At 39.8% G+C, this 25,024-nt stretch overlaps 1 protein-coding gene across 1 annotated transcript in view; it reads left to right on the top strand.

Moving 5' to 3' along the window:
• The window catches only part of ADAMTS9 (ADAM metallopeptidase with thrombospondin type 1 motif 9), a 934,075-nt gene extending 910,692 nt beyond the window's left edge, over nucleotides 1–23,383 (top strand). The window contains 3 exon segments of the mRNA XM_078661546.1: nucleotides 5,921–6,025; nucleotides 16,568–16,662; nucleotides 21,226–23,383. Of these exon segments, the coding sequence (XP_078517672.1) occupies nucleotides 5,921–6,025; nucleotides 16,568–16,657 (195 nt within the window). The 3' untranslated portion in view covers nucleotides 16,658–16,662; nucleotides 21,226–23,383.
• Nucleotides 23,384–25,024: the final 1,641 nt, after the last annotated feature.

Genomic DNA, 25,024 nt, shown 5'->3' with positions numbered 1-25,024 from the left:
ACTTGTTTTACGCATTGCCTCGGAGTTAAGCTTGACTGCTCTTGCCAAGCTACCATGGGGGTGTGCAGGGATTATAATAGCTGTGTGACTCCCTTACCCCGACTAGAGTGAGGGTCCCTACTTGGACAGGGTGCAAACCACTGCCATCTAGAGACCCCATTTCTAACACCCATGATGTGCTTACATATAGTTTGGTCCTCTCTCCCCCTCCAGGAGTCCCACTGTGCTTTTCTAATTGTAGTGTATTGTAATTGCATTTATATAGCGCTTACTACCCCTGACGAGGCGTCAAATCGATTTTGTGGCGAGTAGCACGCTACTCCGGGACCCATAGAGTATTAGTGTTGAATTAGTATAGTGAAACATGCAAGTACATTTTAAGTGGTGGATAGGTTAGTCAGTTATTTGGATTTGGAATGATAGTAGAAGGATAGAGGAGGACAAAGGTTTGTATTTATGTATCGCTTGTTGACGCACGCTATTCAGGAAGCCTATAAAGGACACCAAAGAAAATCTGATTGATGCACTAACTGAACTCAATACCAAAAACGATAGGATTGAATTAACATGGTCGATAAATGATGACACGATTACATTTCTGGACGTTTCCATCTCAAAAACACCGATAGGGTTTGAAACAGATATCTTTCGCAAAAAGACTGACCGCAACAATACTTTGCACTTTACAAGTTTTCATCGAGGTCCTTTAAAGAATTACCTCCCATACTCTCAGATGTTTAGAGCTAAACGGATCACATCAAACACAGAATAGAGTGAAAAACATATCAAAGAAATGGGTAGTAGATTTGCAGAAAGAGGATACCCCAATGAAGTCATACAAAAAGCGGAAAAAAGAGTGTCAACAATAACTAGAGAACAAGCACTGACAAGATCAATGAAGCCTAAAGACACAAGGATGGTCGTTGTATCAAAATTCTCAACAGCCAGCTCAACATACAGGAAAATTATTCTGCGCTATTGAGCAATTCTTACATCTGAAATTGAATTTAATAATATTTTCAGCCAACCCCCGATCTTTGCGTACACCCGAAACAATAACATTAAGGAAATCCTATCTAAAGAAACTTTGATTTATGAAAACTCAAAAGGAACAGTCCCATGCATGAACTGCAACAGTTGTAATAATGTCATCAAAGGCAATTCCATCTCGCACCCGATGAAAGGCCAGACAATTAAACTTCACGTGAATGCCACATGTGACTCTTCAAATTTGATATATTTGCTTAAATGTCCCTGCTGGAAAATTTATGTTGGTAAGACGGAAAGGAAAATAAAAGTACGTCTTAATGAACATAAATAATCAAATATACGTACCAAAAACATGAAATCCAACATCGCAGTACACTTTCAGGAAGAAAAACACAATATCGCACAACTTAAATATTTGGTCCTTGAAATAATTGAGAAACGTGAGGGAAGAGATAATAACAGGACCCTACTCCAAAGGGAGATAGCGTGGATATATAAACTTCAAGCTATGAAGCCCTACGGGCTCAACGATCGTACCGAATTTAGCTGTTTCATTTAACCAGATATCTGGTATTCTGACTCATTGTATTTCTGCTGCGCGCTGTTTATACATTGATTGAAGATTTTGTGTCGTTGAACATATGCATAGTAACCTCAATGCCATTACTCTCTGTTATTCTACATACACACTTGGTTACACACCCACATATATGATGGCGCCTTACAGCGTTAGTCCGTTTTTTAGCTTTACAGTCTAGGATTCCACGTGATACTCATCACGTGATGAATGTCCATACTTCCGGGAACGCCAGATAAACACCGTGAGCCTCCATAGAGCCTTACGAACACTGCAGATAATTCCTGCAACTAACTGGGAAGAAACGCGTCGCGTCTCTCTAGTAAGTGCTATCCCGTAAACCTGATGTTTAATTTTGATATCGAGCAAACGACTTTGCTCTGACCATTTTGTGATCACTTGCACCCTAGGACTCAACTGCCTGCCGCGACAGAGCTCTTGTAAGTACTCTAACCTTCATTTCCCTCACGAAATTGATTCATATAAGTCACGTCGGCTTCACTTTTTTACGCCTACATTTTTTGCACCATACGCCGGTTTAGAAAAGCCGTCACAAGCATGGAACACACACACTAGAAATTACCTAACCTGTGCATGTACAAACCCGTTTACATATCACAAATTTTGAATGTACGAATTACATGAGATGTTTTGTTTATTTTTGCTTATAGTGCTCCTGGATGAAGGGCTAGAATGCCCGAAATGCATTGGAGTGTGTTTAAATGAAAGCATAATGGAATGAAAAGCACAATGAATTATTGGATAAATAAGGAGAAAGTGGATATGAATATGAATATCTAATCAAGATACTTACCGTGATGAATAAAATGAACATTGTATATCAAACTCACAAAGGAGTCTTTGTTTAAGAACCTATGGTGTGCCCACATACAGGGATGCGCTCACAGTGAATGTGCGCACTATTTACAGTTTTACTAAGGACGTAGCAGGACGGCTTGGTCACCTGTTGGAGCACCTGATCTGTATTTGAACTTGTTTTGAACCTTACTAATTAGAGAAATATACACTTTTTGAAAGTATTAGGTTGTGCACCTTACCCACATCAACAGAATTAGTATAGTTAAACATGCAAGTACATTTTAAGTGGTGGATAAGTTAGTCAGTAATTTGGATTTGGAATGATAGTAGAAGGATAAAGGAGGACAAAGGTTTGTATTTATTTATCGCTTGTTGACGCCCGCTATTCAGGAAGCCTATAAAGGATTAGTGGTGAATTAATATAGTGAAATATGAAGTAATTTATTAGTCTGTTACTTGGAGTGAGAAGGATAGCGGAGGGATAAAAGGGAAAGAGACATTTGCATTCATATAGCACTTGTTAACCCTGAAGGGTGTTGAAGCGCTTTTCTGGCGAGTAGCATGCCACTCCGGAACCCATAAAGGATTAGTGTTGAAAATTAGTGTAGTATAAATATGAAGTAATTTGAGTAGTAGAAATGTCATTCAGTTATTTGGGCAGTATATTAGTATAGTTGAATATGGAATTTGAGAAGTGAACATGTTAGTCTGTTCATTTTGATTGAAAAGGATAGTGGAGGGATAAAAGAGTGAAGGATTTGTTTTTGTGGGGTTCTTAGCAGTAGGAAGAGGCTTTTGGATAAGTAAAAAGGAGTTTTGGAGGGGACGAGTCAGAGGGAAGAGTTTAGAAAGGTTTCTCATTTAGCAATACCCAGCCCACACCATCCACATCCACAGACAGAGCAACACACTCACACCAACTGTACACCATGCACAACACTATGCACAGATTAATGTACCAGCATGCACCACAAACCCAACCAAACCACATCTACACACCCTACTATCCCAACTACCATACATATCCACCATAACCCACAAATAGTACACAACTCTATCCTATACCAATAACCAATACACTCATCACTAACACAGCGCCAATCAACACCATACATAACTACGTCCCATTCAGACACACTCTCCCTGCTGTAATTACACCTAACTGACCACCTTTTATCACTAACAAACATATATTGATCCTTCCATCAGTTGTCCAACAAACACTCTCCTCTGCCTTCTACCATAATAAGACTAACACACAACACACACTGCACACCACCACACTTTGTAACTCTTGCAACAAACCAGTCTAAGATAAACACTCTCACCTCTACTTCATTCCCTCCTAAACACAACATACACTCTAATCATAAACACATCACCACCCCCTCTACATCACAACCTCCTCTTACAAACAATACTACACAACCAAATCCAGTGCATGAAACCTATACATCTTCATGGCGACGTGTTGTTGCAGTACTTTGGACTGCCGAAATTGGATTTTTCGTGCACAAAGGATTATTCAAGAATCCCGAGATTGACCCCCATGAGTAAAAGATAGGACAACGCAAGAAATAGTTGGCGTTTGTCGACATAGCGGGTGGCTTTGCCACCGTGGAGTTCAAGTTTGTTTCCCCCTACTTTTGTCGCCCTGTCCTGAGGAGGCCTAATTCTTTGGAAGGCCGAAACGCGACCGCGTCAACACTTTCCCATTGGAGGAGTCCTGTTGTGTTCAATTTATTTGTGAAAGATACTTCACTGTACACATGTGAAGAGTGGGGTTCCACAAGGTTTTTGTTTGGAACCGGTGTGTCTGACTAGCTCCCAGTGTACCACCTAGATTTAATAGGAGGACACTTTTGTAGTACTGTTCCATAGGGTGAAAGATAGGAAGTACTTAACAGAGTTATATATATAAATTATACCCTTCCCTTTCTTTGTCATATATTTTCTGTTATATGTTCTTGCTGTTTAAAGGGTACATGTTGTTCCATTGTGTATATTTGTTGTATATAGGTATGTACATAGGTAGGCTTATTTGTTGTGTATAATGCATACATTTGTTTTGAGAGGATTTAGCGCTTGTGTTTTGTGATATATATTTGAACAGATTACAATAAATAAAAATGTGTAATCTTATCCTCATGTGGGTGTGATGATATTAGAAAACATTTGAATAATTCCGCATTGGTCGTTAGCCACAGGACCAATAGGAGAATTTATTGTCATCTATTGTGAAAATTTGTCTATATGTGTTCCTCCTTTTGCCAACTTTCCTTTTCTATATATTTGAAACCTATACATCAGCACCCCTTTTCACTACACCTCAAAAGCAAAACATATCACACACACCAGCACAACTCCCCATAATACTTACCATCACAAAATACATACATATATATACCCACCTTTTAAACCACACAACGGAACAAACTCCAATGCCAAGCTTTCACTGGTCCACCAGACCTAACACAGATACAGCAATACAGCACCTCTCTTCTAACCGCCTCTCATCCATTGGACAATTTAGAACATTACGACATGCCCCACATGCTGCACCACCTCCCCTGACTCATACACCTTCCGCCTTAAACACACACAAAAAATATAAGCAACATGCCACACTTGCTCCAAAAGGTTGAGAACCTAGCTAAATGAGATAAAGGGCAGCATTTCTGGCCCTAGTACCGACCGGTCTCGAACAGGCTCAAACAGGCAACTTCCCTTGTCCTCTCCGCCCTTAACAGGCTCAAACAGGCAACTACCCTTGTCCTCTCCGCCCTTAGCCTCGACGCCCGGGCTGAGACGCCCTACGCCTGGCCTTTTTTATAGCCCTACTAATCAGGTGACCCCTTCAGCCAATGGGAACCCTAGCCCTAACACTATCCAATCACAACACTAGCCCTAAAATCTAGAACCAATAGGAGACCAGGTCCTTATAGCCAATCTTAGCCCTAGTCCAAGCACCCAATCAGTTCAAAAACCCTGATCTCTACGTCCAATAAAGGCCTTAGCCCTGCCAGTAGTCCCAACCCAAGTCCAAGCAGCCAATGGTACAGGTAGCCCTAGTCCCTACTTCCAATAGAAAGCCTAACCCTACTCTTAGTCCCACAACTAGGACAGCTGAAGTATAATCTCCGCTCAATCACCTATTTCCTTTACAGCACTCTTATTCCTCCTATTGACTGTCAAATGTATCTCCTCTGAAGAGGCCCATGCCATTAAATGTCTTTCGCCCTAATACATTGGAATGCAGCCAGTGGATGTCTATCCAGCACTGTCCCCAGGGCTGTCAATCTATGTCTCCTCTTACCCCTTCTCAGTTTTGGGATGATTTCGAACAATCAGGGCTTAATCAAGACTTCTGAAAGCTTACAGGGATTTAATAGGCTTGCTCCTTGCCATCTAAGCTATCTACCAAATTTTATTTCTTAAAATATTCGCTCTATTTTGTATTATTTTTTCAATTAGAGAGTTTTTACCACATTATTTGTCCAAAGCAGGTATTAAAACCCTGTTATTTTCTTTTAGGGGCGTTTTCGCATTAACCTCCAAGGAACTGGTCTTGCTCTGACAGACTCAACCAAATGGATGTCTCAAGGAAATTATGCTGTGGCTGAAATAAAAAAATCACCAGTAAGATAATATTTTATAAATAAGCTATGACTTGTGACATTGTAATTGCTTTATATGTTAGTGTATAGAAAGTGTGTTATCTCTGATACCCTTTTGAACAGATAAACTGACTATGGCTCCAAAAAATTGTCAAAAGCCCCTACATCACCTGCCATGTCCTCTCCTGAGGGGGCATCCTTCTACACTAACAAATTGCCACTCTGCTAACCTGACAGGTACCTCTGACACCAGGGTCAGGCCACCGTTGCAAGCCCCACAACAAAAGAAAGTCTAGGGCAGTATAGAATCATTTTGGCAGGTATGGGACAGTTTTTTCAGTGGGAGCAGTATGTATGGAGAGCTTTAGCAGCTCTTGACTTTGCTTGGAAATCTTTGCAATCAATTTGACTGATATTTGGATGTTTAAGGTGCCAGTATCTGAACTATTTGTCAGTTACCTGAGTAATACTCTACATGGTAAGGGATACTCGATTTCTCACTATACTTTATGGACCCCTGTAAAGTGCTAAAACGGCCATAGAGTCCATCTGGCAATGTAAGGCAGCAGTCTTACGGTACCACCCACTGGTAGCTGAAAAAGGCACTATGTTACAGCTTAAAAGCTGCCAATACGGATCACCGACAGAATATCGAGGAGCAGAATATCGTCCTGACAAAATATCATTGGAAAAATATAGAATGACAGAATATCGACTTACTGTCTACAAACAGGTAAGTACAAAAATATTGAATCCTAAACATTGTTGTAAATAATATAGTTTGCTAAAATATCAAATTTTTTAAATGTCTTAAAAGTAATATGAAAATAATTAAATTATCAATATAATTAAGTAAAACATACTTAAAAATAATTAAAAAACGTTAAAATTAATAAATAATAAATACAATGTAAAAATTACTTAATATTACAAATAATGTATATTTTTGAATATAACATTAAAAATATAATTTAAAATATAATTGCATTTTTATATATATATATATATATATATATATTAAACTATAATATAAATATAAAGATTAATTATATATAATAAGTTACAACATTAAAATATTTTTTACTAAATAATATTTTATACTTCATTAAATATAACATTACTGGAATCATTGCATAGCGTAGGGAATAAAATAACTATTTCCACTCCAACGAATGGTACACCAGGGAAAGTGTTGGATAGCGGGTAGATAGAAATTACTATTCCCACTCCAGTGAGTGCAACAGTAGGGAAAGAGTTGGATAGCGGGTGGATAAAAATTACTATTCCTACTCCAGGGAGTGCAACAATAGGAAAAGTGTTGGATAGCGGGAAGGTAAAAATTACTATTCCCACTCCAGTGAGTGCAACAGTAGAGAAAGTGTTGGATAGCGGGTAGATAAAAATTACTATTGCCACTCTAGTGAGTGCAACAGTAGAGAAAGTGTTGGATGGTTGAAGGGTAAAAAGTACTATTCCCACTCCAGTGAGTGCAACAGTAGAGAAAGTGTTGGATAGCGGGTAGATAAAAATTACTATTGCCACTCTAGTGAGTGCAACAGTAGGGAAAGTGTTGGATAGTGGAAGGGTAAAAAGTACTATTCCCACTCCACCGAGTGCAACAATAGGGAAAGTGTTGGATAGTGGGTGGGTATAATTTAATATTCCCACTCCACCAAGTGTAACAGTAGGGAAAGTGTTGGATAGCGAAGGGGAATCATTTAGTATACCCACTCCTGCAATATAATTAACATTAACAAGTAAATATTTTTTCAAAATTAATTTACCTCCCACCATTTTCCCCTATAAATGACACCTATAATATTGTAAAATATTAATAAATTAACATACTTATTTAAAAATGAATTAACTTATTACAATTAACAATAACATTAATAACCATCAAATCTAAATTAATTCAGAAAATGAACACTATAAAATAACTTTTAATAAATATAATATACAAAATTTTATTAAAATTACATTAAAACTAAAGTACTTCCTACCCTAGTCCCCTATCAACCCCAACCCCACTCCTAAAAAAAAGCACACAATAAACATATTTACAGATTCATTATTAATAAGTAATATCTAATTAATTACTAATTGATAAAAAATAACACAATTAACATAATTATCAATTAATTAGTAATTAGTATTCAATTTATAATTATTTAATAATAAATTAACTTAATTAACAATATAAATTATTAAATAATAAATTATTAATTAATAAAATAATTAATCAATTTCAAATAAATTACTCCCCACCCTATTCCCCTATAAACCCACAACCCGCTACAGAATTAATTTGCATAAAAAGTAATTAACATATAATTAATTATTTCTAAATATTTCTAGAAAATATATTATAATTAAACTACTTCCCACTCTATTCTCCTATTAACCCACAACCCGCTACGGATTTAAATTACACAAAAATTAAATTAATTACAATTCATTATTTAAATAAAAAAAATGCATACATTACAAGAAATAATACATACGTTTAACACATATACTAACACTTAAAACACTATAAAAAAATTGATATTTTTAACAACTATAATATGACTGTCGATATTACCAACTTCGATATTATTAAAAACGATATTTCTTACCTGCATTTCGATATTCTGCACCACTATATTCTTGTAAGTCGATATTATGTCCATTCTATATTTTGACTCGATATTTTGCCATGTCGATATTACAAATTCGTTATTCTGACTGATTACCGCACATACACCCCATCACTGAGGGGTGCCTTAAATAAAATATTTTGGTTGTGATCAGTTAATGCTCTATTCCTATTGAAATCTGTCATTTTTTTTATTCATACTGGCTCTATTGTTCCCCTTCATACCTCTTTTGGGTACGTGTGGTCGCAGTGGAAATGAGCGTGAAGATGTGTAATCGCCCCTGAAAGCATGTATTCCTAAGTCTTTCAAGGGCTTTGTTTAAAACTGCCTTAGGGCCTGTGCAGAAGTGGTCCATTAATATATGTGAGCCAGTAGGCAACCCTCTATGATACACTGTCTGACCCCAGAGAGCGTACTTGCCCACAAGAATTTTCCATTTCTTTCTATGCCAAAAGAGCCACACTTAATAAGGGTTCTTAATTGCTGGTAGTCTCTTTACCCTTCCTGCGTTATCTATGGTATCTTGTAACATAAAGCCTAAAAATAAGTATTTGTACACCTGAGTTGAATTGATTTTCTTAAACGTATTCATGTTAATCTTTAAGTACAGCCAAATCTCATCGGAAGCATTAATAGCTCATCACAAGTGCCTCCAAAAACACTCCGACTAAAGTGTTTTTTGCCTTTCCTGGGGGGAATAAGGATTTTGCTGCCATTCCAGTGCCCAGTTCCCGACATGCCCTTCCATCAGTGTTAAATTGACTTTATGAGACACAGTATAACTAACCACTTTCGACCCGATTTTCATGAATGTGGGAGTGATTCAGGGTAACAATTGCGCTGTCTCTCTTTATCACACCACAATAACTCTCACACCTACACACTCTCTCTTTGACTTACATCCCTATCGAGCCATACAATCTCACACAATCTCTCTCTCAACGCACATACAAAATCACAAAAAAAATTGACCCCTCACTGTTCCACGACTTCTCTCACATACACCTACACACATATTCGTACTTAGGGGCTCATTAGGATGGCGGACGGACCTGCGTCCGTCCGCCACCCTAGAGGAGGAGGGGCAGCGGCGGTCCCTCCAGTGCAATTAGGATGCGTCCGCCAGCCTGGCGGTCACATCCTCAATATTTAACATTGCGGTGCCTGCCGCTTCGTGCACGCAAATGCAGGGGGGTACCATAGGTACCCCCCATATGCACCCCCCATCCCCCCAATCACCCTGGGGGCCCGCAATGGGCCCCCAAAGAAATCACCGTATGCCTTTCCACGGCGGAGAATCCGCAGCGGAAAGGCATCTGTTTTCCGCCATCCTAATATGGCTGGCGGTGTCTGATAGACACCGCCAGCCATGTTAGAGCTTTTCTGCCGCGGTCAGAAGGCGACCGCGGTGGAAAAGCTGCGGACCGATTTTGAGACCCACCGCCATCCTAATTTGGCGGTGGGTCTTTTGTGCCTCCCCAGCGGTTTTCTCGCATCCTCCGGGCCGGCGGTGGCTTCTGCCGGCCCGGAGGATGCGGGAAAACCGCGATCCTAATGAGCCCCTTATTTACAACCTGGTTTTTACATACACAAACACAAAACAAGACACAACTGTTCTTTGTTGTAGAACATATTTTTACAGAGTCCCATATTCACCCAGCATATCATTAAAACAGTGCTTTAAATGGGCGGGTACTCACAGTTACTGAGTCCTTGCACTTCGTACTTTGAAAAGGAAAGTACCTGCACTTCGGGGTGTGGATGCAATACACATAAAGGGAGAGTACCCGTGCTTCTCCATATCATCCAAGTACCCTGGACTTGTGCCTGCACTTTCAGTTTCAAACACCATTTAAAAATACGCTCAAACTCCAAGGTATTTTTGATCACACACAAAATCACAATCTCTTACACAGATAGGTACTCACAGCATTTTCCACACATATAATCGCTTTCACACTCAATCTCGCCCATATATAACCTCTCAAATGTACACAGGCCCAGATTTAGTAAGGTTGTGCATTAACCTTGCACCATGCAAAGGGAGGCAGGGCGATGCAAAACTTGAATAAGATTTACCAAGACATGTCATGCCACCTTGCGTGGCTCTGCGTGGCTTTGTAGATCTGGAGTAATGGAAGGCACCACAAATAAATCGCTGCCTTGGTTTTCTCTGCTTGGTGGGGGCGTTTCATTGGGGTACACAAAAACAATACCGCCTGTAACTCAGGCATCCTTGCTCCATGGCCAAGGGTATGTGGAACAGCGCTAGGCTGCAGATTGTGCAGCAGGTGGAGGACAGGAATGCACCATTCCTTCAGTGATATGGTACATTCCTGCCAGGACCGACTCTAGGGTGGTGCGATCGGTGCCACCGCACTGGGCGCTGACTTGGGGTGGGGGCGCCATGTTCATCGTTTTAAAAGCACCTGATGCTGTGTACATTGTCCCAGCAATTTTCAGGCATCCATAAAAAAAATGACAACTCCGGTGATTAATGTTCTTCCTGGAGACAGACCGGAGCTTTGTCTAGTGAAGATTTTGACAAATCATAGCGCAGAGGATTAATACGCCTGCTACAAAGAACGTGTCCCATTCACATCACAAAGTGGATATAATATTAATAGGTCAATGGGTTACCACTTTTGTCAGAGATCCTTTTGCTACTTGCAGTTTATAAGTTAAAATCCTAATATAGAGCTGTGAGATATTAACTGCTATCAAAAAGCTGCATGCAAACTGCAAGGAAAATATTAGAGCTATATATTTTTTGCCCAGTTTTTCTTTGTCCTAATAATGCAAAAGGGGTTCATTTGGGTAGAAATAAATTCTTCTTATTAAAGAAAACCCCTAACAATGGTGTTACATTTTAAATTCAAAATTTGTGCTTTTCCAGTCCAAGGACTCCTTGTAGGCCTCTGTCTTATTTCCTACATACTGATTTACGCACTGATGATTGATTGTCTCTGTGCAATCGTGTGTGACGCAAAGTGTTCTGACATCTTAAACTGGCATGAGTGGCGCTATAAAACTAAATGAATCTAAGAGACAGTAGTTATGGAGACTTGAGGGGCACTGTCAAACGGTGGTAGTGAGGGAATCCGTGGCGTAGGTGGATTTAGAGGGGCGGCAACAAGCATTGTCGCATAGGGCGCCACCAGTGCTAAAGCCGGCCCTGATTCCTGCCCTCTCCCTTTCACGCAGCCCAGCGCAGAAAGCTGTCTTGCGTGAAAGAAATCTTAAATCTGGCCCACAGTCTCTCACACCCATGTTCTGTTTCACTCACGGAACCTTACACGCAATTGTCAAGGGAACATGATCTTTCACACACCATTTTACGCACAATCTCAGACATTTGTATGCTTAGCTACAGTGTTTTTGTTTATAAAGTAATTTAAGTATAGCCTTGTTGTGCTGTTTGTTGAGCTACTTGGTTTGCAGTTGGATTTCCACGGCATAAGCTACTAGAGAGACGAATTTGCTGGCACGAGAAACGTCTTACTGTATAACAACTTTATTTTCACTGGTATGTTAAGCGCAACACTAGCAGACTTAGCAAATGCCAAACTTGCTCTGCCTGCTGTGTTTCTTTGCAGTGATCACGTTTCCTGGCAAAGACTTTTCAGATGATACTTTGTAGTTGTCACATTGGCAAGTCTTTTCAAATTAAATATTTTATCAGTCAGCCTGGCTTTAAAAAAGATCTAATCTAAAGTAGAACATGCTGTAGAAATGATGTATTTACAGTGCCGGAGTTTGACAAGCAATTTGGTGTATTAGGAGGATAGTTTGAGGGGGCCTAGTGAAAATAGATTTCATCTGGATTGAGGCTTGCCCAGAATAATGTTTTTGTAAGAGTACAGCTGGCAAGAAATGCTCAGTTCTAAAGCCAGCTTGTGCCACTGGAAAAACATTAATATCAGCAGCCCATAGTGAGAGGCAGAAAAGTATCCCACAGCATATTATCACTTTCAGCTAGTTTGTCTTCAGGTAAAACGTAACTATAATTTCCAACGACCAGACTACTTAACTTAGACTATGCTAAATTCAATTTAGATTAGGTTACCTTCTGCAAGATCACTGGAGGAGCCTGCAAAAATGTCCGCATACTCTAGGTGTAGGGCTAACTAAATTGGTAATTATTTACAACTAGGAACTGGGTGCAGGAGTGTGTGCCAGCTGACTTGCTCCTTCCCTTCTTGGCATACAACATTATGCGAGCCGCAGAGTAGTGGCCCTTTTTCACTCTGTCCTGTGCCTTATTGGAGCGGTTGCCCACTAACCTGTTCATCCAGGGCTCTCATGTACACTTTATCTTGGGCAAGGCAGAAAGAAGTTATTTGTATACCTCCCTCCATAGTCTTAGAGGATTATGTGATGGCATTTCCTTCCCTTTTGCTCTTTGGCTAAGTAAGAGGGGAGATCAGTGCTTAATTTATAAAAAAGAAAAGTACCAGGGCGCTTCTCAGAAGGCCACTGTAGCCTGCAACATGCTTTGCCCATGCCAGCGCTGCCAATGACAGTACTAACATAACAGATAATCATCGCACTCCTACAGGCGGGACTATATACTCTTAGCCGTGGCGTCTCCCTTAGTCTCCGACTTCACAGGATATTTGCAAGACCGAGCTCTCCTCCTCCTCTAGTGCAGCTCTATAGACAGCCCTGCTCATTCTGCTTCTGTATGCTACTGTAATGCTCTTAGTCAACATGCCTGGGAGTCCATGCAGCTTGTGGGATTTAATCCTCAGCGCCATCTCCACAAAACGCACACAAACCCCTTAAGCATTTGATTGTCCTGTGGCATTCTGGTGCTGGGTTTTCACGGATTTACATAGGAAACTGTTCTTGGTTACACTGAAAATAACCACGTTTTAAGCTGTTTTCGAAACTTCAAAATATTGGTTTCACTTCTTAGATTTTGGGGATTGGAGTTCCACTTAATCGCTAACTCCTATGCAAGAGATCAGCCTCCTTGCCTGATGTGCTGAGGAGGGCCATAATGTTCTTCCAGGGGAATACCAGGCAAATAGATGTTTGAGTAGTCCCGGAGCCTGATCATTGAGAACTTTGAATCTAATACATAGACTTTTAAAGATAATACATTTATCTACCAAGAGCAAATGCAATACAGAGAGATGACCAGAAAAGTAAGCCTGATGTGGAAGGCCCTTCGGAAGCTGAGCAACACAATTTTGCACAATCTGATGTAGCTGCAATGCACAGGATAGTAAGCATATGAATGCCTTTTGCCCTGTGCATATCCTTGGATATTGGTGCTTCTGTAAAGGAAATACTTTTGCCTTTGCACGGAGTAGCCCCACTATGTATCAGTAAAAAGTCACAGCTTATTTGTAATAGATGGTTCTGAAAACTGAAAGTAGCTTCACATGGGCAAAACATGTATATTCTTCTGTTTTATACTCTTTAGCCCTTCATTATGAATGACCTCTTAATTCTGATGTGGCCGAAAATGGTAGTAACTAGCATCATCATAATCATGAGATCCACATCAGAAAAAGTACTTGGGAAATGAACCCTGTAATTACCAAGTTCCCTTATAATGTCTAGATTTTAAGGGTCCCACAATATCCCACTTTTACTCCCGTAATAACTTCAACTACCGATTAAGTGGCACCCTTACCATAAGTAACTCGAGTGACAGAATTACTGGTATGATTATAGTGGAACTCAAAAGCCAGCCTTTGGGTAATGTTGTCACTGAGCTTCTTAGTAATTTGGTGTTTCACTTTCAATTTCTCTGCATCCCTCACCATCATGCAATCATCCTTGTCAGACAGTTTGTCAATTTCCTTATTTGCTTGTCATGATCTCATTATACCTGTCCCTATAAGTGAGTGTATTTGATCATTCAGTCTCCCACCCTCCCCCTCCAATCTGTTGTGCTATCCCTGGAATGTGCTTTGATTTGTGATCTCCTTACATAGTCCTCTTTGTCTCAAAAGCATATATTTTATACAGTTGATGGTTTACAGACTGTCAGTCAAAGCAGAAAATATATAAAGATATATCATATAACCATGATACTGTAGTTGTAGTTCATTCGATTTGTCTATCAGCAATAGAATTTGTGGATTGGTTATAACGTTATGAAACTTTCCAAAAGAGACATTTCGTCACCCAAATTTGACTTTACCAATGTTAAGGCTGATTCATAGGACCAGGTACATAAGTAAAAGATTAACTTCCTAATAAAACGTTTGTAGAAAGAATATACAAAGCTGCAGCACAGAACCCCATGTACAGATTGCCATCAACATTACCAGGAAGGTAGAGATTATTCTGAGATTCTGAGTGAGCATCCCCTTTAGAATGATAGAACCAATAAAGAGAAGCACTCCTTTAGAAATGTAAATTCAATTAAATTCCAAGAGTCTGTGAAGTTTATAGAAACATTTAAATTACCCTTCAATCCCACCACTAAAGTCCATTTCACAGTTCTTGTAAAACTTTTACTCTTCAGTGTTTTTTTTCTTTATTAAAACTTTTAACAGTGATTGGATCAGCCCTCCCAGTGCATTTGACCATTACAAAGACTTCATCAGGTCTGTAAGAAAATACAAACAAAAACAATATGTACAATTGAAAATATCAAAATATCAATAAACAAAATACTTACATTATTAAAATAGCAGGTGACATAGACACGTAAAGCATCCATAGCAATTCATATTTAGACTATCATAAAAATCATTACTGCATAGTTTAAGTATACAGACACCACTGAACCACAAATATTTTTGCAAAATAATACATAATATGTTGGAGGCCCAAATAAATTCCATCCATGTTCATCAATGATTAATACCTTTAATAGAGACCCAGATAAACAAGATCAGTAATTTTAACAACCTTAATAACCATTATATACATCATCAAAAATGTACATTCCACTTACATACATATCAGAAGAGTACCATTAGAAAATCCTAACCATACAAATCTTCTTAATGTCCAATATCCAGTGTCCTATTTTATCTACAAATCTACATTTCAACCAGTGTTAAATCATCCATATATGTTCCATTTCATTGTGTTTATTAGAAATTCATTAGAAACTGAGAATCCAGAACACAAAATTTCCCCATTATCTATTAACAGATAGGGCCACATCAATATCCAGGATGTTATCAGGTTACAACATTGTATGTGTGTACCAGGTTTTGTTCAGTAAATAAAAGATCCCAAATGTTAATCACACATACTTGTTCAAGCCTAAATATATATATATAGGTCAATTATGTCAACCACACTAATCTCAAAACCTGTATTTAGTAATAGAAAGTTTGAATACAATGGTGTGAGGTCCATGTTTCCTTAATATTAGAGTACTATAATTATTACGCAGGTTCAAATTACAGATACCAGATTCACCAAGTCTTTGATATCCTGTTTCCATATATGACTTACTTAGAATATATTAATTTCAATGTTGAAGAGAATACATAAATTATATCTATAATTTTATACATAGTTATGATTCCACTATTATCCATATTCATTGTTACACCTACAGCCCATTTTGAATTCCAGTAATTCTCGGGTAGCACAGGGCCCTGATCACTGGTTATATTTGTTTTAAATGAAGTATTATAGTGATTTTCAGTTTGGTAAATGAAGGTAGATTGTGGAACAGTCCAGAAGACAAAAAGAGCTTTGTATCTGTAGAAATGCAAATTGGTTGTAATCGCCTTTATTAACCAAGCAGATATTAATATGTTCATCAATTGCATTGGAAGGAAACCTATATTTACTTGTCAGGCTGCTCTAAGCAAACAGATCATTTAATGGTAGAGCACTAACACCTTTAATACATCAAACTCATATGAACTCAGCATGGAAGAAGGGCATTGACAGTAGGGATGTTAAAAGAAAATTAAAGAAATATTTCATTTGTTCTACAGGATGGAACAAAAGTCATAGGGAAGTGTGGCGGTTACTGTGGAAAGTGTACTCCATCGACAGGAACTGGCCTAAGTGTACTAGTATTGTAGAATTGGTAAGTAAATACTTTCCCTTATACATTTTTTTGGCTCAGTACATTTGCAGAAAAAACACATACTGTCCACTTGAATAATCATACTGTATGTGTGTAAAGAAATGGAAAAAGTTATAGCTTCTCTAACATTGTGGTTGACCACACTTTCTGTAATATAGATTCTTAGCAACGGGAAAAACCTAAATGTGGAAATGTTTTAATGATGGTAACCCTTTTACCTATCACTACAGGTATGTATGCCCTCTTGGTGACTTGCTAAACTGGATAGCAAAATGTGTAAACTTCAATCTCCACACCCCTTTAGTATTTATAAATTGGTAATGTTAACAGGTGGAAATGGTGGATGTGTTACATTCCTTCAGTAAGTCTCTCTTCTAGATGCTGCTTACGGATTATTAGACATGACATCCTTGGCATGGCATTCCCCTAAAACCTTTTGCCTTCACTACTCATGTTTTGCTTAATTATTTGTTGTTGGCCTTAGAACTCTGTGAAGTTTACCACTGCTAAGCAGTGGAAAAGTGCTTGTGCTCTCTCTTTCAGACATGGTGAAATTGACCTACATCAATTAATATATTTGTTAAGTCCCTAGTAAATGGTACTACATGTACTCAGAGCCTGTAAATTAAATGCTACTAGAAGACCTGCAGCACTCATTATATCACAGACATCCCGCCTTTTAAAACATGTCTCAGGCCTGCCACTGCAGCCTCTAGTGCTGTTTTAAACTGATATTTCGACCTGGCAAAAATAAACTATTGCTAGGCCCAAAACGTCTTTTTTAATACGTATTATTTTCCCCTAGGTCAAACCCTAAAGGCTCATAGAACATGATTTATTGTATTTAAAAGGAAGGAGGTGCACTGAAGTTTTACATGTCCAGGTAGTGAAAAACCTCTAAAGTCATTTTTCACTGCTGTAAGGCCCATCTCTCCATTGACTGACACTAGGTCACCTTATTACGTTTAATAAGTGATATCATTGGATTGGAGATATGCTGTTTACACTCTAACAAACTATAATTGAAGAACCCTCTTTAATAATGAAGCCAGATTTTAAGTCACAATTCTAAAAATGGCACTTTTAAAAAGTTTGATTTTTCATGTCCTAACCATTTGTGCCTTCTGCCAGTGTCCTGGTTCACATGACTGTTGATAGCTCCACTGTTGGGTTTTTGCATTCCTTCTAGACAGTAAAACAAATGGGGCTTATGTGTGGAAGGGATGCACCATCCTGGCAGGATAACTGGGAGGGGCTGTACCCAGCCCCACTTACATTTCAGACACAAATTAATCTGAATCCTGCCTGCCCTGTCTTTTGTGACCCCCAGACTTCTTGGAGCCCTGACTGGGGAAGGGAAGAACTTTGAGAACCAGATGTAAGGGTAGGACAGAGTGTTCCCTGATACATAAAGCCTGGCACCAGGTATAAATATTGGACTGTCAACACACAAAAAGGGTCCATTCATCGGAACACACCTGGACCTATGCACAATACTGAAGAACTGCCCTGCTGCTTGAGAACTGCCTTGCTGTCTGAGAAGGAAGATTGTACCTAATTAACCTTCATCTCAGGTTAAGTGGAGGGACTCCAAGGGTCAGCTGGCAGTCCTCCTGTCTGAGCTTTCGGGACATTACAAGGTCCTGAGACCTCCCTGCAACAGCCAGCTGACCTGCGGCAACTGGTCCTTCCTGGACCTGCCTGAGCCTGGTGGCCTCTGCTGGACTAAGTTCCTGATAACCAAGAGGTACCCCCCAGATCCTGGCCCCTTGGCTGGAATCAGTCTGAGCTTCTCTCAAGAGGAAAAGTTGAAATCTTAAAGTTTGAGCTCTTCACAACCACGAACATGCACCTCCTCACAGATATTCTGCCGCCCATAATGATCGCCAACGCAAAGCCCCAGTGAAGACCTGCTGTTCACCGTCAACAGCAACACAAGATCTGATCTTTGTGCAACAGCAATGACAGCCCACTGTGACCGCCAACGTGAAGTTCCAATGACTACCTTCCAGTACTCATGACTTGCTCTTCCCGGTGCTGCGATGACAATCTGCAACACTCTCCCTGCTACTTGCGGCCTCCTCCACGGCGAACTGAGCTCTTTGCGCTAGTCCATTAGAAGAAGACTCTTTCAGCTGGACTAATCGGATCCCTGTATCTAACATGCACTCCATCGTGGTCTGCCTGAACTTGTGACTTTCCCTCGGTCTAGCACGACCAGATGACTGCAAGTGGCGCTTTGTGCTGTTAGACGCTATTTTCACAAAGAACTTTGAAATTCCATATCTGCGGTTCCTCTGATTGGATTTTTGTAGTTCTGGTAGCATTTCATTTATTACAATTTATCTTTCTAAATTGGTTTGAGAATTTTCTTATGTTGTGTTTTCACTTTATTACTGTGAGAGCTGGATGATTACTTTACACATTGCTTGTATGTTAAACCTGACAGCTTTGTGCCAAGCTACTAGTGGGTTAAGCACCGGTTAATTTAACAACCTTTGTGGCTCACCCTGACAATGATTCTGTTTGTTTTCCTGTGTGGGGCTTCCACCTCTCTCAACCAGTAACCTTCTTACAGGGCTCAAAACTTTACTTAGAGCCCAGGTCAGGCTGGATTAACTGCAATGAGCTGATGGTGGTTTTAGTTGGGGGCACTCAATTACACACACCAAAGTCCTGCAGTTGCGATTTCCACATGTGTACAAGATCCCATTTTCTCTGGGGAGTCACCATTTAACGACACAATCCAATCCCAGGCTTCTCAAGGACTCTTCGGGTAAATAGACATTAGAGAGTTTACACCCAGATGCTAGCTCGTTGGCAGTTCTTAGGCTCTCTTTGGCTCGCCATTTGCTTGGCTAGCTAGGAGTCAATCATCCCTTTAACGCCCCCCCATGCGCCCGCGATTTTGTGGAAGTGTGGCACTTCCGCAAAACGGGCGGGCCGCGTCGGCCATTGGCCGACGGCAGCACCAGCGAGGTAGCGTTGCCGTCGGCCAATGGCATGGAAGGGGTTAAAGATCTACGATCTAAGTGGCTTAAATAGAGAGCCTAAGTTCTGGGGCTTGTTCTCTGGCACAGGGAAACTTTTTCTAGGACATCCCTGTACCAAACAGAGTGCTTCACAACTTCACAGACAGGTACACCACTGGCACACCTCAGTATCCTAAAAGCAGGGAGTAACTCATTTAGGTTTTGGAAGTAGTGCTTACTAGGTGTTTCATCATACATAGTCAAACTATCGTGTGCTGTTAGTGAAGATACATAATCTTTATTTAGTTCAAGTGAACTTGGTTGTTTTACTTTGATGAGATGGCAAATTATTTCTGTCCATAACTATTTCTTCCTCAGATTCTGCCATATCCAATGCTTCAGTGTTAGATCTGGCCAACATGGAGCTACCTATGAAATGTACTCACATATTTGAAACTTAGGTTAGTTGTTTGTGTTTGGAGCAATTGCTGATAGAATGTCAGAAAGTGAAGAGGAAATCATTCAGCTTACATTGTTACATTTCATTTTCTCTTTGAAACATCTGTACTGGTGAGAAGAATCAGCTTTCAGCCCTGCAAGCTCTCATTCTCCAAGTGTTGAGTTTTTGTTGCACCTTATGTAGAATATACTTTCCTCCGTCTTTCGTGGTATTTTTTGTGTTGGATTGATAGCATGTTCACTCTTAGGATGTTAACACCAAAAGCTTGCAGCATATCTAATCCCACTGATATGTGAAGCCCCAGTTCCTACTTTAACTGTTCTTAACACTACTCCCCACAATATTCACATTTTGAACAATAAGCACTAAGCTTGAACTAGCTGGTCATTTCATCCTCCAAGAGTGAACTGGAAACCAGAAGCCTCAATTGCTCAGGTATGCCATGACAGCCATGACTGTCCTGGACAGTAAACATGCTCAATGCTTACCACACACAGAGAAAGGCCTATTAGGCCCTATGATTCATGTTTTCAAAAAGCAAATTCCTGTTTATGGGGTTTATATCTTGAAAAAAACAACTTTGGAACAACAAACATAGCATCCACTTAGCAACATTAAGTGGCTTCAGTGGAGAGCAGCATCAACATCTCTGCTGAAGATACAAAGGTCCATACCTGCCTGGCAGGAATACTAAATATGGGGAGAGGTCTCTGCAGGGTGTGCGCAGACTCTGTCGTCTGTTGACCTCATGGCTATCCGTTAGAGTGTAAAGGAACCTGCTAGACCTTAAGCTTGATGTTTGTTGTAAAGTGTATTTGTTGAAGTGATGTTAAACTAACTCAAGGATCCATCCATATTTAGATCAGCCACTGAAGCATTTCTAAAGGAACCTTCATCCTGTAGAGAAGAACACACAAATTGGCATTTGCTAACCATTTTATCTGTGTTCTTTATAAACTGTGTGACCTGATCTAATCATATTTCAATGCAAAATGGTGTGTTATGTAGAAGCAAACTCTTGAGTAAGCCCTGTACTGTCTTTTTTTGAAAGTTGACATTGTTCATAACACATTAGAGTCGACTTACAAGATCATATACTAAAAGGATTTTACAAATGTTTTTATCTTGTAGGTGCTTTGAAAGTGAGAAGAAGAAATGTGATGGATGAAGAAACATGTTGTAATACCTCTGTATCTATGTGTGTATATGTACATATTTATATATATTTGTATATTCCAATTGTGTAAAGAATAATATTTATATTTTGAATTATTTATTTGATTTAATATTTTTATATGTAAAATGTTTAAAGTAATGCTGATTTTCATGTTTTTGTGAACCCTGCAGTCAGACTACTGCATTTTATGTACTCTACATCATATGTAGCATAAAGTAAAAAGTGGTGCTTTATTACCAATGTACTCGCTCACATTCAGTGATTAATTCCTTTCAGCTGTTACTCGCTATGAAGGCGTCTATGGTGCTACACAAACTCTATAAGGGTATGTTTACGTTTTTCCCATATGAAAACCAAGATATCACCTAGATCCACACTCTTATATCTGCTGCGCCCAATTGGCAAAACACTGGTTCCCTTTGAAAAGGTCTTATTAATTGCAAGCAGGACTGTATATGCTAACAACCTCACAAGCATTAGACTAATGGTCATGTTCTCACTTTTCAATTTCAAAAAGATCTGACCTTTACCTGTATACAATGTTTTTAGCCCGCCATTCAGTATTGTGATCTGATACTAGTGTTGTGAGTGATACAGAGAGCGATACCTTCACAACGCACATGCAAAATTACTACACATCATTAGAAAATGTGTTTTCCATACTTTAAAGTATGCAGTAATATTCACCATTGCTCCTGTGGTAGCACTTTAGCTTCTCTGCGTCTATGACCATCTTCATAGACCAATATTCACTTGTGAGGACATTTCACACGCAAGACCTTATAACTTGAGAGGAGTTTAATGATATTTTTTACAGTCCTTGTAATGCCAGTTTTCTCCCTCCTCTGTTGAAGGACTCTGAGGTCCAGGGCACAAGCACTAGTAGTACCATAAAATGATAATTCTATGAAATGCCTAAAGCCAATCTGATATTGAGCGTTTCCTGGTCCTTTTCATGTTCACGCTGTACAATATGCATTTTCCCTATGCTGGATTGATCTCTTTCCCACAGCTTTAGCTGAGGACCATTCATTATGTCTATTGTTCTATGAAAGTTGTAAAACCAGTTCCTGAGATCTCCCTGGTCCCTGTTGTCTTTACAGAGGGATCAAATCTCCCCTTATGCTCACTCCCTTGCTGAAATACCAAAACACACCATGCCGACCAGTCCTCTTAGCTGTGTGGTCCTCACAACAATGGTTCTGTCTGACTTTCTCAGTGTTTACCATCACTTTGAGGACTGGCCCTTCACTAGGCTGGATTACATATGCCCACCCACACACTTGTGAGTGCGTTTGTGTATACGTACATACAGACCAACACTATGGAGGAGTGAGAAGCTATACCTAGGTAAGAACCCTCAGCCTCCCAAACTGTCTGAAGTAATTACACTATATAGGGTTAACCTATCTTTTTAAATCCTGTTATGTTCTGCGAGATTGTTGCGTGGCCCATGATATATCCCAGGTGAATCAATTAACCCTGGGCGTAGGACTACGCTAGACTCAGAGCGTGCGAAGTTTGCGCTACTACGGACTACGTGAATTGCACATAGCACAGTGCAAAACGCATAGCGGGCTTTTTTTGCTTGCTCGCGGTCCTCAACGTCAAGTTGGTGACCACGAGCGAGCAAAATCAACATCCCGGCGAGACTTTTTCCGCGCTCGTGATTGGCAACTTGATGTTGCTGATCATGAGCGTGGAAAATAAACCTCCCAGCGAGATTGTCAACGCGGGGAGGTCAGGTTTCTCATTGTGAGTGATTGCGTATGCTCGTGACCGCTTGCGATGAGAAACTACCAGTCCGCGTTGAGAAAGCTGCCGCTCGAGTACAAATCTACTCTAGCGGCAGAAAACGACCGCTTGCACTGTGCAAGATGTCGTTTGCAATTATTGCACAGTGCGGACAAACATCTGGCACTGTGCAATCAGTGCGCACCGCATTTTCCCTACCGCACTACGCAGTTCGTGTAGCTACGCAAACTACGCCCAGCGTTAGAATCAATGTGCACTTTGCATAGCTACGCAAACTACGCCCAGCGTTATAATCAATGTGATCAGCACATCTCTGGGATATTTTGTTGGGTACTCTCCCACAGGTACCACCTGTGTCCTGCTTCATCATCAGACCCACACCGTACTCACCTAATATGGGTGGGCAGGCGTGATGCGTTTGTAAGCGGAGTTCTTAAACTACTGCCTAGAGATTAAGTGTGAGTTAAATTTGCCTGCTGTATCCTAATATAATGTTTAGTCAGAAGGTCCTTTGGCAAGGTTACAAACTGTGAGATGCCACAGGGGCATAATGGCCCTAGTCATGCTTAACTGAATTTATGTACGAATGCCTGTAAGACTGGTTGAAATTAGCAACCTCACCACATAGGGATTATTACACTTACTGGTCCTGAAGAATGTCAACGGACCCACTGGGCATTAAAATCGCTGAAATATGTTGACCTCAGATGTCTAGGGATATGGTACTCCTGTGGCATCTCACTGTTTTTAACCTTGCCAAAGGACCTTCTGATTAAACAAGATATTAGGATCTGGCAGGAAATTTTAACTCACACGTAGTCCCTAGGCAGTAGTTTAAGTGTTCCACTTCCAAAAGAGTCTAGCCTTCCCACCCACACTAGGTGAATAGAGTGTGGGTCCAATGATGAATCAGGCCACGGGTGGTACCTGTGGGTAAGGACCCAACAAAACATCCCAGAGATGTGCTGATCCCACTGATTCACCTGGGTGTTGTACTCACACTCTGAAGAGATATACTATGGGCCACGCAACAATCTCGCAGAACATAACGGAATTTAAAAAGATAGATTAACCCTCTCTAGTGTAAATACCATGTACATACACACAGACACGCTCACACTCAGTTTGACAGTATTTATCTTGAAGTTGCAAAATCCATGTACAAATTAAAACGCAAGTACTTGTGCTTTAAGTAATGCTCTTTAGTTTTAATGTCATTTTCAAAATGGTCTCTTGCTTTGTCGCTGGGCTGAGGTAGGCTGAAGAGTGTGGATCAGAAAAAGAATACCTCTCTAAAGGAGAACTGCCATTAAAGGATAAGAACCTTTTGTTTGTCAGCCAAATCGTACATCAAATTTGAGTTTAAGGAAATCCACAATGTTCATTCCTAAAACATTGACATATTTAAAATATGTTTTAGTTTTGTAATAGCGTGCACATCCAGTGAAATGATGATGAGCACGTATGTATAGATTTGGAAACTGTCTTTAATGTATGCAAGAAAACTGCCTTAATTTGTATTAACAACACAGTATGTGTTTGACAAAGTGGTATTCCATATGGTGGCCAAACTCTATGTGTAATTACCGTTCACATAATGTCGTTCGTTTTGGTGCTCCTATTACAAAGTAAAGAATTAGCACATTAGCTTTGCAATGTTGTCTGAAAATGCAAATCACCAGCTTAGACCCGAAACAAATAATTGTAGCACTGTCAAAGCACGTTTATTTTGCTAAACAGATACACATTTTACCTCAGGTTAGAGGTACCGTTCAAGTGGGTACTGTATGTGTCACCACTTAAAAGGAGTGGTCCAGTCTTTACTCACTTCCTTGTGATACATACCCTTTTGTTCATTTACAGGAGTAGATTGCAAGCTCTTGAATTTTGCAAATGAGTGAACAAATTAAATATTTAAAAATAACTCTTTTGTGTGTGAAATACTTTATCTTCATGCATGTTTTGAAGTTCCTCAGAACGTCTACCACGTCTGCCTTG

Source organism: Lissotriton helveticus, chromosome 9 (assembly GCF_964261635.1).
Source record: "Lissotriton helveticus chromosome 9, aLisHel1.1, whole genome shotgun sequence".
NCBI lineage: Eukaryota > Metazoa > Chordata > Amphibia > Caudata > Salamandridae > Lissotriton > Lissotriton helveticus.
Note: the sequence above shows the minus strand (reverse complement) of the source record. Positions and strands in the feature narration are given on the sequence as shown.